The sequence below is a fragment of the Pseudophryne corroboree genome, chromosome 8 (genome assembly GCF_028390025.1).
Source record: "Pseudophryne corroboree isolate aPseCor3 chromosome 8, aPseCor3.hap2, whole genome shotgun sequence".
In the NCBI taxonomy this organism is placed as follows: Eukaryota; Metazoa; Chordata; class Amphibia; order Anura; family Myobatrachidae; genus Pseudophryne; species Pseudophryne corroboree.
This window is the reverse complement of record NC_086451.1, coordinates 261,193,290-261,211,441: the sequence shown is the minus strand read 5'-3', so window position 1 is coordinate 261,211,441 and position 18,152 is coordinate 261,193,290. Positions and strand designations below refer to the sequence as shown.

Genomic DNA, 18,152 nt, shown 5'->3' with positions numbered 1-18,152 from the left:
TTCTAGAATAATTAGGAGAGGAAGTGGCTGATTGGACGGCATCCCAATAACAGATTATTGCTAAAGCCCTGTATAACTACAGTATTATTGTGACAGGTACATAAAAATAAGTCAGCCAAGTTTTATAGCAGACTTGCCCTTCGTGTGCCTTCTCTTCCTTGTTATGGGATTGGGTCAGGATCCTGACAGTCAGAATACTGACAGCGGAATTATAACGAACAGAATCCCAATGGTAAGTACTGCAGTTAGGGTTAGGCACTAGGGGAGGGTTAGGCATAGGATGCGAGGGTGGAGGCAGCTAGGATTAGATTGCGGGAGGGATCGGGTAGGGTTAGGAACAGGGTTAAAATATCTACTGGGATCCGGCGGGATTTTGACAGTTGGTATGCTACTGTCGGCCTCCTGACCAATAGGATTGTGACTGCCGGGATTTTGGACCCAACCCCTTGTTATACCTGAAGAGATTCTATACTACTGTACAGGTTGAGACTCCCATATCTGAAATGCTTGGGACCCAAAAGTATTTGGGATTTGAGATTTTTCCATATTTCAGAAGTGCTGACCCTCTCCTGGCGGACAGGTCACACCATGAGATTTGTTGGCCACCTCCCATACAGTGTGACCATTCCTTATTTTCGTGAGTGCCTGATGGTTTAGGCATGCTTATGAACAACCAATGGTGGGAGGTATGGGTGAACAGAGACCCTGTCTTAAAATTACTTGCAGGAATGGAATCATTCAATATACAATACGTTTATTAAGTTGGGGATAACATATCCAATTTGGGGGTATTATCTATAAAATATTATATGCTTTGCAGATGAATGTGTGTGTATGTATCCGTCAAGGGGGTAATGTTTAATATATTCTCATTGGTGTATTTGTTGCTTTATTATAGTATAGTTTCTTATGTTATTCTGTTAATCATTTCAATAGTAGTTAGAATAGACAGTATTCATCTTATAGGAAAATTGACAGACACCTCTCAGAGACAAAGGACAAAACTTACTAAAAGACAAAAGCCTTTGAAGCTATACCGAAATGTATCAAAGTAAATAGATGTTAATATATTCATTATTCATACAAGACATAAATAGGGCACTGCACAAACAGGAGCTACATCATTTTTGGTAGTACAGTATACATGCTACTTTATGCAGCTTCCATAAGAGAAAAACTCTAATATTGTTCATTCCCACATTGGACCCAGAATATTCCATGATTCGATATGAAGTTGGGGTATATTTATGAAACAGAGGATTTTGCAATGTCTGGCATGTTTTGCAGGGATTCTGTAAAAACTTGAAAAGGCCTGGACCCCGGAATAGTGGACCAGATTGGCTCCTACTGTGGAGCTTAAAGCGCGCATTCCCGCCCATCCACATCCGATGAGTGTTCCATCTATGACAGCTGTCACCGGGGAGATGGAAAGGGAGAGATTACAGCCTCTCTCTATGGTCCGGGCCATTCCGGTTTTTACCCGATCCCCGGATTTTAAGGGATGGCTGTAATCCCGTCTCCCTGATGACAGTTGTCACAGACATCAATCCCCCCAGATAGGACACCCCCAGATGGGGAAGCACACTACAAGGTCCAGGATGGCAGATGTTGCTGCAGAGAGCCGGACTGGTACTCTGGGGACCGGACCGGTCCAGTTTTGAACCTTATATTAGTGGTGCTTTAAATTTTAAGTTTAGACTTGAGACCTGCTAAGAAGCGTCAGCATGCAAGAGCTGCTGCTTCATAAATATACCCTGTTTTCTTGATCAGCCAGCTTTTATATGTGTGAGCTGTCATATATAATGCAATGTCATAATGCATAGGACTACTGCACAAAACACAGAGACAAACTGGCCGGAGGGGCTGTTATACAGGAGATGTTTTCCACTTTTGCGTTCCTTTCCCACAGAAGGCTGTGTATGAGATGAAGTAGTTCTGTGCCAATGGCAACTAGCCTTCCTTGCCAAATACTGTGACACCTTCCCTTAAAATTCATACATCAGGGCCATGAAATATTGTATCATGTTGCCCATACCTAAAGTAAGTGTGTGTGTTGTTCTTGTATCTACAGCGATTACAGATACGTGGCAGCAGCTCTCGCTGTCATGAGGAATGTCACTCAACAGATCAATGAGCGGAAGAGGAGACTGGAAAATATTGACAAAATCGCACAGTGGCAAGCGTCAGTCCTGGACTGGGAGGTGAGGAAGACGGCCTTTTAAGTGTATTTGTGGGATTAAACTGCAGAGGAACAGTTTATCTCTCCAATAATCAGTGATTTATTGGAAATTTGTTTTCTTGCAACTGGATTGAAGATTAGAACCTTTTAGTGGACATCACTAGCTAAACTTTGACAGTGCTTTAATAGATGAAAATGTCTATCCTTTCCTGCTCTTGTTTATACAAGGCAGATTACACTTGATTTATAAAAAAAAATATTGTTTCCAAATTTCCACTTGATTACATTTTGTCACAATGTTCCTTCAACGCTCTCTGCATTTGAAATGATCAAAACAGAGCATATTCATACACATATACAATCTCATCTATTTACATTAATAGATATAATGGCCTCACTTTCACAGGGATTCAGTATGGGATCCCGGCGGCCAGGACACCGACGCCAGAATCCTGCCAGCGAGCCCAGCAAGACCTCTCTCGCGCACTCACTGCTCTCCTCATGCATTTGGCCCGCTAGCGAGCTTCGCTTGCTACACTATTCTATTACCCATTGGGTGGTGGTGTGGACCACCAGCCGAGGGGGAATACTGGGCTTGTGTCTGGATTCCGGGCGTCGGCATTTACATGCATGTCGGGATCCTTTTCACAGATATCCAGAATTTACCCTTAGACAAAATATGCACTAAATGGAAAAAGCATACAAAATAAAAGTTACTATAATTATGTTATGATTAATATGCAGCGTTGTGTTTTATACAGTAGCTGCTTTATAAAAGAAGTAATGAATAGACACAATCAGGAGATAAAGAGATTCATTAAAGGGACATTTATGACCAGTACAGAAATGGGGTATGTGTAATAGCGTTTGAGTTTACAGAGGTCCAGGATTGCGTCCAAGAAAAAATGTATTTTTAAAGCGCCAATTATTTACAAGGCAAAACAAGGTTGTTTTTGCCTTGTAAATGATTGCCGCTTTAAAAATACGGCCATTCTCGAAGAAGATCCTGGACCTCTGTAAACTCGGACGCTTGCCACTCCAAGTGGGCAGTATGGGCAGTGGGCAGTATGGATGCTGTAATGGTTATCATTATTGCCTCACAGCACTGAGGCCATGGGTTTGAGTAACACCATGCCCCTAACAGCGTGAAGTTTGTATATTCTCCCCGTACTCTTCTGGGTGGGTGCTCCGGTTTCCTCCCACACTCCACAAATAAATATACTGGTAGGTTAATTCGCTCCCAACAAAACAATGAACCCTAGTATGTAAGTGTGTGCGCATAGATGGGCCAACTGGTTCGGATCTGCCGTCAAATTTTATGTGTCTTTGTTTCTAATTGATGGAGAATTTGACAGTATGTAATACTGTAAATGTATTAAAGCCTGTGTGTATTATTGGCTGCAATTGTTAGACTGTGCTATGTACAGTATAGCCATAACATGGTTCTGGAAATTAATAATTCAATTGGTCTGGCATGTAATATGGGCACAAGACCACATGATTTGGTGATGTCTTACCATGCCATTGCAGGTTGCTGCATATTCTCTTCTACTACTGTTACCTTAAGAACTTGTTGGCTGCTGTGTTCTAAGTTGAATACAGAATGTATATCACCATTACAAAGAAACTATACCCAAGTAAAAATCACTTTTATAGTAGTCTGACTTCAGTCATTCCTTAGGAGTTATTCGAGATTTGAAGCTTTTTATAAGAATTCCTTCGAGAGGCAGTTGTAAATCTAAGGAATCAGTCAATTTATAGATGATTAGTTTGCATTGTATAGGGGAGCAGAGGTGACCCTGATAGGGTGCTGTCACATCCGATAACCCTGGAGCTGCTTGATTGATAGTCTTAAATTACAGACCTCCATTTCCAGGGGTCACCCTATTCACTCTCCTGTTTTATATAGCTATATTTAACCACCTTAAATGACACAAGAGGGTGATGGTACCATTTTCTGTCGTTGTGGTAATTTAAAAAGAATCCCTGGACCACTTTGCGCATGTTCATAGCATGAATAAATATCATGTATATGCAGTTTGCAGATGTGTTTAAATTTAAAATAAATAATTTAATGTAGTATAATAATAGGAATAATTTGATGCATTTAACATCGAGCACATAGGAGATGGGGATAATGTAATAAGGACATTGTGTTTTTGTTACCAATTATAGTCATTTCCTGACATAAATAAGGGAATAACTTACTCTTATAATAAGGTAAATACAAGTAACAGGATTTAGTTATACATTTAATTGCTGAAGGCTTCAGGTCGATCAGGTTACTACAGTGTATAAAGATTCAAGGTGACTGGTAATATTTTTATTACCTTCAGCGAAAGTGATGCTGGGCATTGTGTTGCACGAGTTATGACAGTTTTCCTAATCACTCTTCACAAATGATTGTATTCTAATGTTACAAATGTTGACTTGCAGCAGTTATTTGTGTGATAATGTATCTCGTACTGTAGCTTACAAGGTTGTTTGTAGTGAATAATGAAGATTCAGTACATATCTGTTATAGGGGCACATGTATTAATAGTCGCAGAACTGCCACATTTATTAGCGCTCAGTTTTGCGGCGGATTTTTTTATTTTTAATGGTCTGTTCATGTACCAGTGAAAAGCCCTTTATCAGTGATAACAGAGCTTTTCACTGCTTCCTCCATTCACAGAAGAGGTTCCCTTGGAGAAATCTCAGTGTTCTCCAGCGATGCTTCTGATTAGTGTTAGTATCGCTTTTCCCGTGGCTCTTACAGTAGTATGGGGAGAGCGATTCATAAAAAACTCAGCTTTCCGCTTCGCAATAAAAAAACCAACTTGCAATCACATTAGGGCAAAGATCCTCCTGAGGGGAGAAGAGCAGCGAAGACTGCTGTATCCCTGCCTTCTCCCATCTTCTCCGCCCCCTTCACTGAGTCTAGCCAATCAGAGGTACCTACAGAGAAAGTAGCAGGGACCAAAGTAAAAACAGCTGAGCTTGTCTGCGTTGCGCACAGTGTAGCATATGTCGGGTCTCATTGACAATGGCCCTCATTCCGAGTTGTTCGCTCGCTAGCTGCTTTTAGCAGCCGTGCAAACGCTAAGCCGCCACCCTCTGGGAGTGTATGTTAGCTTAGCAGAAGTGCGAACGAAAGGATCGCAGAGTGGCACCAAAATTTATTTGAGCAGTTTCAGAGTAGCTGCGGACTACTCCTAGCTTGCGATCACTTCAGACTATTTAGTTCCTATTTTGACGTCACAAACACGCCCTGCGTTCGGCCAGAGACGCCTGTGTTTCCCCAGGCACGCCTGCGTTTGTATCTGACACGCCTGCGTTTTTACACACACTCCCCGAAAACGGTCACTTCCTGTCAATCACTCTGCGGCCAGCAGTGCAACTGAAAAGCATCGCTAGACCTTGTGTGAAACTGCATCGGCTGTTGTGAAAGTGCGTTGCGCGTGCGCATTGCGCCGCATGCGCAGAAGTGCCGCTTTTTTGCCTAATCGCTGAGCTTGGAACAATGGCAGCTAGCGATCAACTCGGAATGACCCTCAATGCACAGTGCAAAGTGGATGGACGAGAGAGAGAGAGAGATGAGGGGTTTGGTTTTTAGGAAATCCGAATGCATCCAAACTTCCGGGATCAGGGTCTTGCCGAGCCCTGGCTCGGGTTATCCCACCAGGCATGGATTTCAAATCGAGGCAAAACGTTATCCTCATGACAACAGATTCTCATGGTGTTGGAGTCTATATAACGACGCCATTTCACTCCAGTCCAGGCACACTGCTGTATGCTGCTCTCCGTTCTGCTTTAAATGACTGTGCGGTGTCCATCTCAGAGTGGCTGTGCAGTGTCCATCTAAGTGGCTGTGCAGTGTGCATCTCAGTTGTCTCTGACTCTGCAAACTCCTACCCACTGCCTTCACATCAGAAGTAGGTTAAAAAAAAAGAAAAAAAAGTACAAAAAATTAAAATTCAAAAAGTAAAAAAAACCACAAAAAAATAGTATAATTTGTATTGTTATGCGCACTGCACCCCAGTATTCTGCATCTCAGTACGCTTTGTGCCCCAGTGCGTGTTCGTAAAAGCAATCTGACTCCACAGTGTGTAGAATTTTGACATCTGGTCAGGTCTAAAAGAATTGCCTATAATTATTGACACCTCTACCATAACTCCATCTGATGCGGTCACCATCCAAAGAATGGTGAAGGACTATTTTCATGACACCATACAAATATGCATGTCACATTGCCTTTGACTACTGGAAAGAAAAAAATGGCAATTTTGAGGCTCTTGTGCAAACTGGCTTTGCATTACTTAAGCTGCCCACCCTCCAGTGTGTACTCAGAAAGAGTTTTCATCACAGCTGGGAACCTTATCAGCGATCGGCGTAGGAGGCTACTTCCTCAAAATCCTCAAAATCTGGAAAAGATTATGCTCACCAAAATGAACAACAAATTCCTCAAAGAAGACCATTACTGTCAACTACATCAAAGTACGGAGACTTTTGCAATGTTGGATTGATATTATGTGAGGATGATGTACACAGTGATAAGGGTGAGGATGAGGGTGGTAGTGACAATGAAATTTTGCCACTGCAGAGCTGTTAGTGTAGCTGCCTTAAGCCCATTGGTAGTTTGTTTTGTGGGGGCCCAAACAAACCAAGCACTTCACAAAAGTGGCGGTCCCTGCCGCTGAAGTGCTTGGTTTGTTAAACTGTGCATGTCCTTTTTAATGTCTAACATAAGGGTTGGACGGAAGGGCCCAAGGACAATTCCATTTTGCAACACTTTTCATTTCTGCAACTGCTACAGTATGTGGCAATGTTTCTTAGATGTGCTCTAAACTACTCTGTGTTTGTGCTGCTGTTCTGTGGTTTAGTAATCAGCCAGTGCACTGCAGCCATTGGCCTAAAGCAGATGAAAACAATATTGTGAGGTGGTCAAAACTGACTGGAAATGAATTGAAATTAATGTTATTGAGGTTAATAATACTCTAAAAAAGGGCCAAATTATGTGACTTTAGCTTTTTTGATATTTAAAAAAAATATAATACAAAACTAAAACTAGTCACAGCCAAAACTGAATCCAAAACCAAAAATGAACAACAACTTAGATCCAAAGCTGCAAAAATGCATATCTATTTATCTGTCTATTATTTATTACATATATGTGTCTCAGAGTGCCCTGCCGCCACCTGATCATTGGGCAAAGAGGAAAAAGCAATGGGACCTGGCATATGCTTCTCTCTACACACTGCACGAAGCCCACAGGTTATTTTTCTTTTCCTATTGTCAACTATCCCGCTCACCGATTACCACCTGGCCGTCTCGCTCTGCCCCCCACAGAACTTCACAATGGGCATGCGCAGACAGAGCCAGCTGTCGAATGCACAATAAAACACATGTTTTGCAAATCCACATATACACGACCAACTGCAGCAGAAGACTGGATCACTGGAGCCTTCCTTTTCTGATCACTTTGCCAGAAAGGTGAATATATATGATTTGCTTCTTAGCAAAGCTACATATACCATCAAATTGATGTGATATACAGATGTAGCCATGCTTATATATGCCGCTATACGTTTGCACACATCGCGGCATAGTGCGAATGCGCTGCTGTGTGACTAATCGCAGCGGGCGTATGCTCCATAGGGTAACATGGACTGTACACAGTGGGCACACTTGCCGAGTCATCGCTGCTGCAACGATGAGCGTGGCTACATCTGTATAGATAACAATTCATAACTGTAGAACGACATGAAAAGACCCTTTAATGAAAATATCCCCACTATGTACTTAGGTTACTGTACTTCTCTGTCATTTTGGTGGCGTTTTTCAAGTTTATGAAAAACTTCTCATGGGGAATCTGACACTGCGCATGTGTACAGTGTCAATTTCTGTAATCAAGGCTGACGCTGGACAGAGGCTGCTGGAGGAAAAGATCTCTCTCCTGCTACTATGCCTCCATGCAATATACTGCCTTCTGTCAATACTTTCTGGGGAAATTGCTTTTTAGTCAATGATGCTGTATTATTTTTGTGTATTTGCCTTCAATAGGCTTTTATGTTACTAATTACTTATTTATATTCTTGATACAGTATATTTTGCTTTGTGATATGGTGATGCCCTGATGAATAAAGAAATGATAAAAAAGATGTTTATACCATCTGGAGATGATGTAAAGTAATGTAGCCAAACACAGAAAAGCTTTGCTTTTCATGGGTAAGTACACAGGGATGGGGTGAGATCATAGTCCCCATTGATAATAATGGGGATTACGATCTGTAGTGCTAATTAGCATTCTGCAGGAGATGTCTGGGAAATAGCCAGTATTATTCTATTAGTACATAGCCACAAATCATAAAGTTAGGCAAAACCTTCAATTTCTACATAATTTTATGAAGAAAAAAAACTTGATGTATAGGCCCCATAATATGATTACATTACTCGTACTTCTGCTAAGGCAGCACCTTGTAGTGTTTTAATGCCTTGATGGCACAATTACAGTAGCCAGAGATTTTTAAGGAGAGGTAAAGCTGTTCGTTTTTGACATTTACTGTTTAGATAACAGCATTTCTACATTTTCCTCTTCTGTCTTATTATACATGTACATTTAACATCTTTCTTACTACAGAATTGATTCTAAAACACAGGTTGCAGGGTTAATATGCCAACCAGTGTGGAATAATTTTCCCCTTGGAAGACCCCTGCATCTCCAGGCTTATATATATGACGTGTTCCCAGCGGCATCTGTTATCTGACTAAGCCAGTCCCCTCTAAATAAGGAGTCACAGCTGTGTGCTTCAGTGCACCCCAAATAATCCTCCGCAGAGCTGATAGGCAGCAGTGACTGGCAGCTGAGAGACCCGGAGAACCTAATTGAAACCAAATTAAATACTCTGCTGCAGAAACAAGTTCAACAGGCGTACGTTATTGGTTGCCTTGTCGAAGGCTGATTATATTAACACCATGTTGTGTGGCAGTAATTTGCTGTTCTCATTTTCTATGTCACTTCTAACAAATTGTTATTTTCCTAGATGTTTTCTCTGTAATTTCACTTGCAACATAGGGATTGCAGGTGACAAGGAGCCTGAAATGTTATTGTCCAGTCATAAACTGAGGGCTTGCCTTGTTTACCTTTAATACTGCAACCATGTAGTCACTGGATTTTTTTTCTGCAAAGTACAGAGATCAATAGTCAGTTGACGACAACCGTACCATCTTCGAGTTGAGCTGCCATTTCCAGCAGCAAAAAGGTTAAGCAGTTTTGTGCATAATAAAAAAACTGCCTACATAGCTGTCAACTCAGATGCTTTCATGTGTGTTCAGATTCTCCAGTAAGGCATTGAAACTCACATTTAAAAGTCCTTTTTTCATGCCTTCTCACATCAAACGCTGGTCTGAAAGCCGTGCATCGTGCCGCTAAGATGCTGTTCTGGAGACAGGGCCAGCTTGATCAGCAAATCTCTTGAGAAAAATAAAGTCAGAGACTACAACAGGGTTTTCAAACAACAGAAAGCATCAAAAAGGGAGCCTGGTGGAAAAAAAAAAAGACTTTGCTTTTGCTTTCCCTCCCATCTGATCTCCCCCTTGCCTGCAGCGCTAATCAGTCTGTGAGTCCCTAATTAGAACACAGCTATGCCACTCACTAAATCAGGAATTACTGCACCCACTCCACAAGTAAATAACTCCCTTTCATACAATGCGGCTGAACAGTGTTATTAGCAATCGAAACCTTCTAATGATTTAGTTCTTTATATTTACCAAGCTGTTACTTCCGAGGCGTTGAAGCAACCACCTCTGGGGTGGGATTTTAGAAAAACAAAATGAACAGGGTAACAACACAAAAATCCAATCTCAAGCTCACTCCTACACTCATGTTTGTATGTAAAGTAAAAAAACAAGCAACTGGGCAAAGCTATGTTGCACTAAAGGTGGGGCAGATGTAACATGTGCAGAGAGATTAAGATTTGTGTGGGGTGTGTTGAAACTAAAATCGAAATTGCAGTTTAAAAAGTAGGCTAACATTTTTGGGCTAAATGCAAAAGCAGCCGGTATTTACCTTGCACAGAAAAATATAAATGTATTTGCTTCCCCAGCATTTCAACACGGTTTGTTCCAGACACAAAGTTACTTGCATTATTTTGCTTTACTTTTTTGTTTTTCTGTTTTGCCTCTGGGTAGGGCTGGCCATTGACCATCGATGATTCATAATCATTGGTTTATTGTCAAAGTTGAATACGTTTGTCATCGATGGGGGAGAACCAGATGGTTTCCTTCCATTGATGGAACAGCATAAACCAATTTTTGTTTAGTTATTTTTTTTACAAAGTGCAGGATGCAGAGCATAGCTTTGCCCCTGAAACCTGCAAAGCCTCGGCCTCATTTTCTGATTGGCCCATGACTCAGTCAGTGAAAAAACAGGGGTGCCCATCAGTTGATGAAACCATCAGTGGTCATCCATTCCATTAAAATGAAAAACAGCGCTAAATATATATAATTAAAAACAATTTAATCCACATGTGTATAAAACAGTTGTAAATAGTAAACGTATCTGTTAAAAAACACACACAGGTAATGAATGGATCTCAGGACTTATCCACCAATAAACGCACTTCTTTGTAGAGCAATGTCCAATGATAATGTGGTAATTACTCACACATGGCCATGTTTTACCAGCAGTAAGGGTATTCCAGCTGTAAGGTATTTCCAAACTGTGTTCCAAATAGGGGAGTCCAATTGATTAAGCTCGTTCGGCGACGGCTGTGGCAATGTTGGATCCTGGTTCACAGATTGATTTTACAGGTATTGCTGTTTAGCTGGGAGGTTCCAGTTAAACGGATGGTGCTAGGTGGAGCAATCCTGTACCTGGTGTTTAAAAACTGACGCGTTTCGCCGCTCTTGGCGGCTTTTTTCAAAGGACTTTTAAAAAAAGCCGCCAAGAGCGGCAAAACGCGTCAGTTTTCAAACACCAGGTACTGGACTGCTCCACCTAGCACCATCCATTTAATTGGAAACTCCCAGCTAAACAGCAATACCTGCTAAAGCAATCTGTGAACTAGGATCCAACATTGCCACTGCCGTCGCCGAACGAGCTTAATCAATTGGACTCCCCTATTTGGAAAACAGTTTGGAAACACCTTACAGTTGGAATACCCTTACTGCTGATAAAACATGGCCATGTGTGAGTAATTACCACATAAACATTGGACATTGCTTTCCAAAGAAGTGCATTTATTGGTCGATAAGTCCTGAGATAAATTCATTACCTGTGTGTGTTTTTTAACAGAAACGTTTCCTATTTACAACTGTTTTATATAAATGTGGATTCAATTGTTTTTAATTATATATATTTAGTAGTGATGAGCGGGTTCGGTTTCCGAGAAACCGAACCCCCCCGAACGTCACCCTTTTTACACGGGTCCGAGCCATACTCGGATTCTCCCGTATGGCTCGGTTAACCCGAGCGCGCCCGAACGTCATCATCCCGCTGTCGGATTCTCGCGAGATTCGGATTCTATGTAAGCAGCCGCGCGTCGCCGCCATTTTCACACGTGCATTGAGATTGATAGGGAGAGGACGTGGCTGGCGTCCTCTCCGTACTACTACTAATACGAGACAGTTGGTTGATCTGATTGCTTGTTTTATTTTACTATAATTGTGGGGAGGATTGGGGAGCAGCTGTTAGGAGGAGTACAGTACAGTGCAGAGTTTTGCTGATAAGTGAGTCGTGACCACCAGTTTTTTATCCGTTCTCTGCCTGAAAAAAACGCTCCATACCATATCTGTGCTCAGTGTGCTGCATGATATATCTGTGCTGAGTGCTCACACTGCTTAATTGTGGGGACTGGGGAGCAGCTATAGCAGGAGTACAGTGCACAGTTTTGCTGACAGTAACCACCAGTATACGTTTGTCTGCCTGAAAAACATTCCTGTGGTGGCTTTTTTTTATACTAGTTTAGCAGTTTGCTGACAGTGTCCACCAGGTCCATTATACTGTATATAGCAGTACGGTAGGCCACTGCTGTACCTACCTCTGTGTCGTCACTCGTCATTCATTAAGTATACTATCCATCCATCTACATTGTATACCTGTGGTGGCTTTTTTTTTATACTAGTAGTTTAGCAGTCTGCTGACAGTGTCCACCAGGTCCATTATACTGTATATAGCAGTACGGTAGGCCACTGCTGTACCTACCTCTGTGTAATCACTCGTCATCCATTAAGTATACTATCCATCCATCTACATTGTATACCTGTGGTGGCTTTTTTTTTTATACTAGTAGTTTAGCAGTCTGCTGACAGTGTCCACCAGGTCCATTATACTGTATATAGCAGTACGGTAGGCCACTGCTGTACCTACCTCTGTGTCGTCACTCGTCATCCATAAAGTATACTATCCATCCATCTACATTGTATACCTGTGGTGGCTTTTTTTTTTTAAACTAATAGTTTAGCAGTCTGCTGAGTGTCCACCAGGTGCAGTATACTGTATATAGCAGTACGGTAGGCCACTGCTGTACCTACCTCTGTGTCGTCACTCGTCATCCATTAAGTATACTATCAATCCATCTACATTGTATACCTGTGGTGGCTTTTTTTTTATACTAGTAGTTTAGCAGTCTGCTGACAGTGTCCACCAGGTCCATTATACTGTATATAGCAGTACGGTAGGCCACTGCTGTACCTACCTCTGTGTCGTCACTCGTCATCCATAAAGTATACTATCCATCCATCTACATTGTATACCTGTGGTGGCTTTTTTTTTTTTATACTAGTAGTTTAGCAGTCTGCTGACAGTGTCCACCAGGTCCATTATACTGTATATAGCAGTACGGTAGGCCACTGCTGTACCTACCTCTGTGTCGTCACTCGTCATCCATTAAGTATACTATCAATCCATCTACATTGTATACCTGTGGTGGCTTTTTTTTTATACTAGTAGTTTAGCAGTCTGCTGACAGTGTCCACCAGGTCCATTATACTGTATATAGCAGTACGGTAGGCCACTGCTGTACCTACCTCTGTGTCGTCACTCGTCATCCATAAAGTGTACTATCCATCCATCTACATTGTATACCTGTGGTGGCTTTTTTTTTTTTATACTAGTAGTTTAGCAGTCTGCTGACAGTGTCCACCAGGTCCATTATACTGTATATAGCAGTATGGTAGGCCACTGCTGTACCTACCTCTGTGTCGTCACTCGTCATCCATTAAGTATACTATCAATCCATCTACATTGTATACCTGTGGTGGCTTTTTTTTTATACTAGTAGTTTAGCAGTCTGCTGACAGTGTCCACCAGGTCCATTATACTGTATATAGCAGTACGGTAGGCCACTGCTGTACCTACCTCTGTGTCGTCACTCGTCATCCATAAAGTATACTATCCATCCATCTACATTGTATACCTGTGGTGGCTTTTTTTTTTAAAACTAATAGTTTAGCAGTCTGCTGAGTGTCCACCAGGTGCAGTATACTGTATATAGCAGTACGATAGGCCACTGCTGTACCTACCTCTGTGTCATCACTCGTCATCCATTAAGTATACTATCAATCCATCTACATTGTATACCTGTGGTGGCTTTTTTTTATACTAGTAGTTTAGCAGTCTGCTGACAGTGTCCACCAGGTCCATTATACTGTATATAGCAGTACGGTAGGCCACTGCTGTAGCTACCTCTGTGTCGTCACTCGTCATCCATAAAGTATACTATCCATCCATCTACATTGTATACCTGTGGTGGCTTTTTTTTTTTATACTAGTAGTTTAGCAGTCTGCTGACAGTGTCCACCAGGTCCATTATACTGTATATAGCAGTACGGTAGGCCACTGCTGTACCTACCTCTGTGTCGTCACTCGTCATCCATAAAGTATACTATCCATCCATCTACATTGTATACCTGTGGTGGCTTTTTTTATACTAGTAGTTTAGCAGTCTGCTGACAGTGTCCACCAGGTCCATTATACTGTATATAGCAGTACGGTAGGCCACTGCTGTACCTACCTCTGTGTAATCACTCGTCATCCATTAAGTATACTATCCATCCATCTACATTGTATACCTGTGGTGGCTTTTTTTTTTAAACTAATAGTTTAGCAGTCTGCTGAGTGTCCACCAGGTGCAGTATACTGTATATAGCAGTACGGTAGGCCACTGCTGTACCTACCTCTGTGTCGTCACTCGTCATCCATTAAGTACATTAAGTATACTATCAATCCATCTACATTGTATACCTGTGGTGGCTTTTTTTTTATACTAGTAGTTTAGCAGTCTGCTGACAGTGTCCACCAGGTCCATTATACTGTATATAGCAGTACGGTAGGCCACTGCTGTACCTACCTCTGTGTCGTCACTCGTCATCCATAAAGTATATCATCCATCCATCTACATTGTATACCTGTGGTGGCTTTTTTTTTTATACTAGTAGTTTAGCAGTCTGCTGACAGTGTCCACCAGGTCCATTATACTGTATATAGCAGTACGGTAGGCCACTGCTGTACCTACCTCTGTGTCGTCACTCGTCATCCATTAAGTATACTATCAATCCATCTACATTGTATACCTGTGGTGGCTTTTTTTTTATACTAGTAGTTTAGCAGTCTGCTGACAGTGTCCACCAGGTCCATTATACTGTATATAGCAGTACGGTAGGCCACTGCTGTACCTACCTCTGTGTCGTCACTCGTCATCCATAAAGTATACTATCCATCCATCTACATTGTATACCTGTGGTGGCTTTTTTTTTTTATACTAGTAGTTTAGCAGTCTGCTGACAGTGTCCACCAGGTCCATTATACTGTATATAGCAGTACGGTAGGCCACTGCTGTACCTAGCTCTGTGTCGTCACTCGTCATCCATTAAGTATACTATCAATCCATCTACATTGTATACCTGTGGTGGCTTTTTTTTTATACTAGTAGTTTAGCAGTCTGCTGACAGTGTCCACCAGGTCCATTATACTGTATATAGCAGTACGGTAGGCCACTGCTGTACCTACCTCTGTGTCGTCACTCGTCATCCATAAAGTATACTATCCATCCATCTACATTGTATACCTGTGGTGGCTTTTTTTTTAAAACTAATAGTTTAGCAGTCTGCTGAGTGTCCACCAGGTGCAGTATACTGTATATAGCAGTACGGTAGGCCACTGCTGTACCTACCTCTGTGTCGTCACTCGTCATCCATTAAGTATACTATCAATCCATCTACATTGTATACCTGTGGTGGCTTTTTTTTTATACTAGTAGTTTAGCAGTCTGCTGACAGTGTCCACCAGGTCCATTATACTGTATATAGCAGTACGGTAGGCCACTGCTGTACCTACCTCTGTGTTGTCACTCGTCATCCATAAAGTATACTATCCATCCATCTACATTGTATACCTGTGGTGGCTTTTTTTTTTTATACTAGTAGTTTAGCAGTCTGCTGACAGTGTCCACCAGGTCCATTATACTGTATATAGCAGTACGGTAGGCCACTGCTGTACCTACCTCTGTGTCGTCACTCGTCATCCATAAAGTATACTATCCATCCATCTACATTGTATACCTGTGGTGGCTTTTTTTTTTATACTAGTAGTTTAGCAGTCTGCTGACAGTGTCCACCAGGTCCATTATACTGTATATAGCAGTACGGTAGGCCACTGCTGTACCTACCTCTGTGTCGTCACTCGTCATTCATTAAGTATACTATCCATCCATCTACATTGTATACCTGTGGTGGCTTTTTTTTTTATACTAGTAGTTTAGCAGTCTGCTGACAGTGTCCACCAGGTCCATTATACTGTATATAGCAGTACGGTAGGCCACTGCTGTACCTACCTCTGTGTCGTCACTCGTCATCCATAAAGTATACTATCCATCCATCTACATTGTATACCTGTGGTGGCTTTTTTTTTAATACTAGTAGTTTAGCAGTCTGCTGAGTGTCCACCAGGTCCATTATACTGTATATAGCAGTACGGTAGGCCACTGCTGTACCTACCTCTGTGTCGTCACTCGTCATCCATTAAGTATACTATCCATCCATCTACATTGTATACCTGTGGTGGCTTTTTTTTTTATACTAGTAGTTTAGCAGTCTGCTGACAGTGTCCACCAGGTCAATTATACTGTATATAGCAGTACGGTAGGCCACTGCTGTACCTACCTCTGTGTCGTCACTCGTCATCCATAAAGTATACTATCCATCCATCTACATTGTATACCTGTGGTGGCTTTTTTTTTATACTAGTAGTTTAGCAGTCTGCTGACAGTGTCCACCAGGTCCATTATACTGTATATAGCAGTACGGTAGGCCACTGCTGTACCTACCTCTGTGTCGTCACTCGTCATCCATAAAGTATACTATCCATCCATCTACATTGTATACCTGTGGTGGCTTTTTTTTTATACTAGTAGTTTAGCAGTCTGCTGAGTGTCCACCAGGTCCATTATACTGTATATAGCAGTACGGTAGGCCACTGCTGTACCTACCTCTGTGTCGTCACTCGTCATCCATAAAGTATACTATCCATCCATCTACATTGTATACCTGTGGTGGCTTTTTTTTTTTATACTAGTAGTTTAGCAGTCTGCTGACAGTGTCCACCAGGTCCATTATACTGTATATAGCAGTACGGTAGGCCACTGCTGTACCTACCTCTGTCGTCACTCGTCATCCATAAAGTATACTATCCATCCATCTACATTGTATACCTGTGGTGGCTTTTTTTTATACTAGTAGTTTAGCAGTCTGCTGACAGTGTCCACCAGGTCCATTATACTGTATATAGCAGTACGGTAGGCCACTGCTGTACCTACCTCTGTGTCGTCACTCGTCATCCATAAAGTATACTATCCATCCATCTACATTGTATACCTGTGGTGGTTTTTTTTTTTTATACTAGTAGTTTAGCAGTCTGCTGACAGTGTCCACCATGTGCATTATACTGTATATAGCAGTACGGTAGGCCACTGCTGTACCTACCTCTGTGTCGTCACTCGTCATCCATTAAGTATACTATCCATCCATCTACATTGTATACCTGTGGTGCTTTTTAGTTGTGCGCATTAAAATATGGAGAACAAAAATGTGGAGGTTAAAAAAATAGGGAAAGATCAAGATCCACTTCCACCTCGTGCTGAAGCTGCTGCCACTAGTCATGGCCGAGACGATGAAATGCCATCAACGTCGTCTGCCAAGGCCGATGCCCAATGTCATAGTACAGAGCATGTAAAATCCAAAACTCAAAAGATCAGTAAAATGCCTCAAAAATCAAAATTAAAAGCGTCTGAGTAGAAGCGTAAACTTGCCAATATGCCATTTACGACACGGAGTGGCAAGGAATGGCTGAGGCCCTGGCCTATGTTCATGGCTAGTGGTTCAGCTTCACATGAGGATGGAAGCACTCATCCTCTCGCTAGAAAAAAGAAAAGACTTAAGCTGGCAAAAGCACAGCAAAGAACTGTGCGTTCTTCGAAATCACAAATCCCCAAGGAGAGTCCAATTGTGTCGGTTGCGATGCCTGACCTTCCCAACACTGGACGGGAAGAGCTTGCGCCTTCCACCATTTGCACGCCCCCTGCAAGTGCTGGAAGGAGCACCCGCAGTCCAGTTCCTGATAGTCAAATTGAAGATGTCAGTGTTGAAGTACACCAGGATGAGGATATGGGTGTTGCTGGCGCTGGGGAGGAAATTGACAATGAGGATTCTGATGGTGAGGTGGTTTGTTTAAGTCAGGCACCCGGGGAGACACCTGTTGTCCGTGGGAGGAATATGGCCATTGACATGCCTGGTCAAAATACAAAAAAAATCAGCTCTTCGGTGTGAAATTATTTCAACACAAATGCGGACAACAGTTGTCAAGCCGTGTGTTGCCTTTCTCAAGCTGTAATAAGTAGGGGTAAGGACATTAACCACCTCGGAACATCCTAACTTATAAGTCACCTGCAGCACATTCATCATAAGTCAGTGACAAGTTCAAATCTTTGGGCGACAGCGG

At 42.1% G+C, this 18,152-nt stretch overlaps 1 protein-coding gene across 8 annotated transcripts in view; it reads left to right on the top strand.

Annotated features, from left to right (window-relative positions):
• ARHGEF9 (Cdc42 guanine nucleotide exchange factor 9) overlaps positions 1–18,152 on the top strand; it is a 735,112-nt gene that overhangs the window by 629,946 nt on the left and 87,014 nt on the right. For all 8 annotated transcript variants that reach the window (XM_063937200.1, XM_063937199.1, XM_063937201.1 and 5 more), the window contains one exon: positions 2,072–2,201. In XM_063937200.1, coding sequence (XP_063793270.1) covers positions 2,072–2,201 — 130 coding nt within the window. The remainder of the gene's footprint in view (positions 1–2,071; positions 2,202–18,152) is intronic.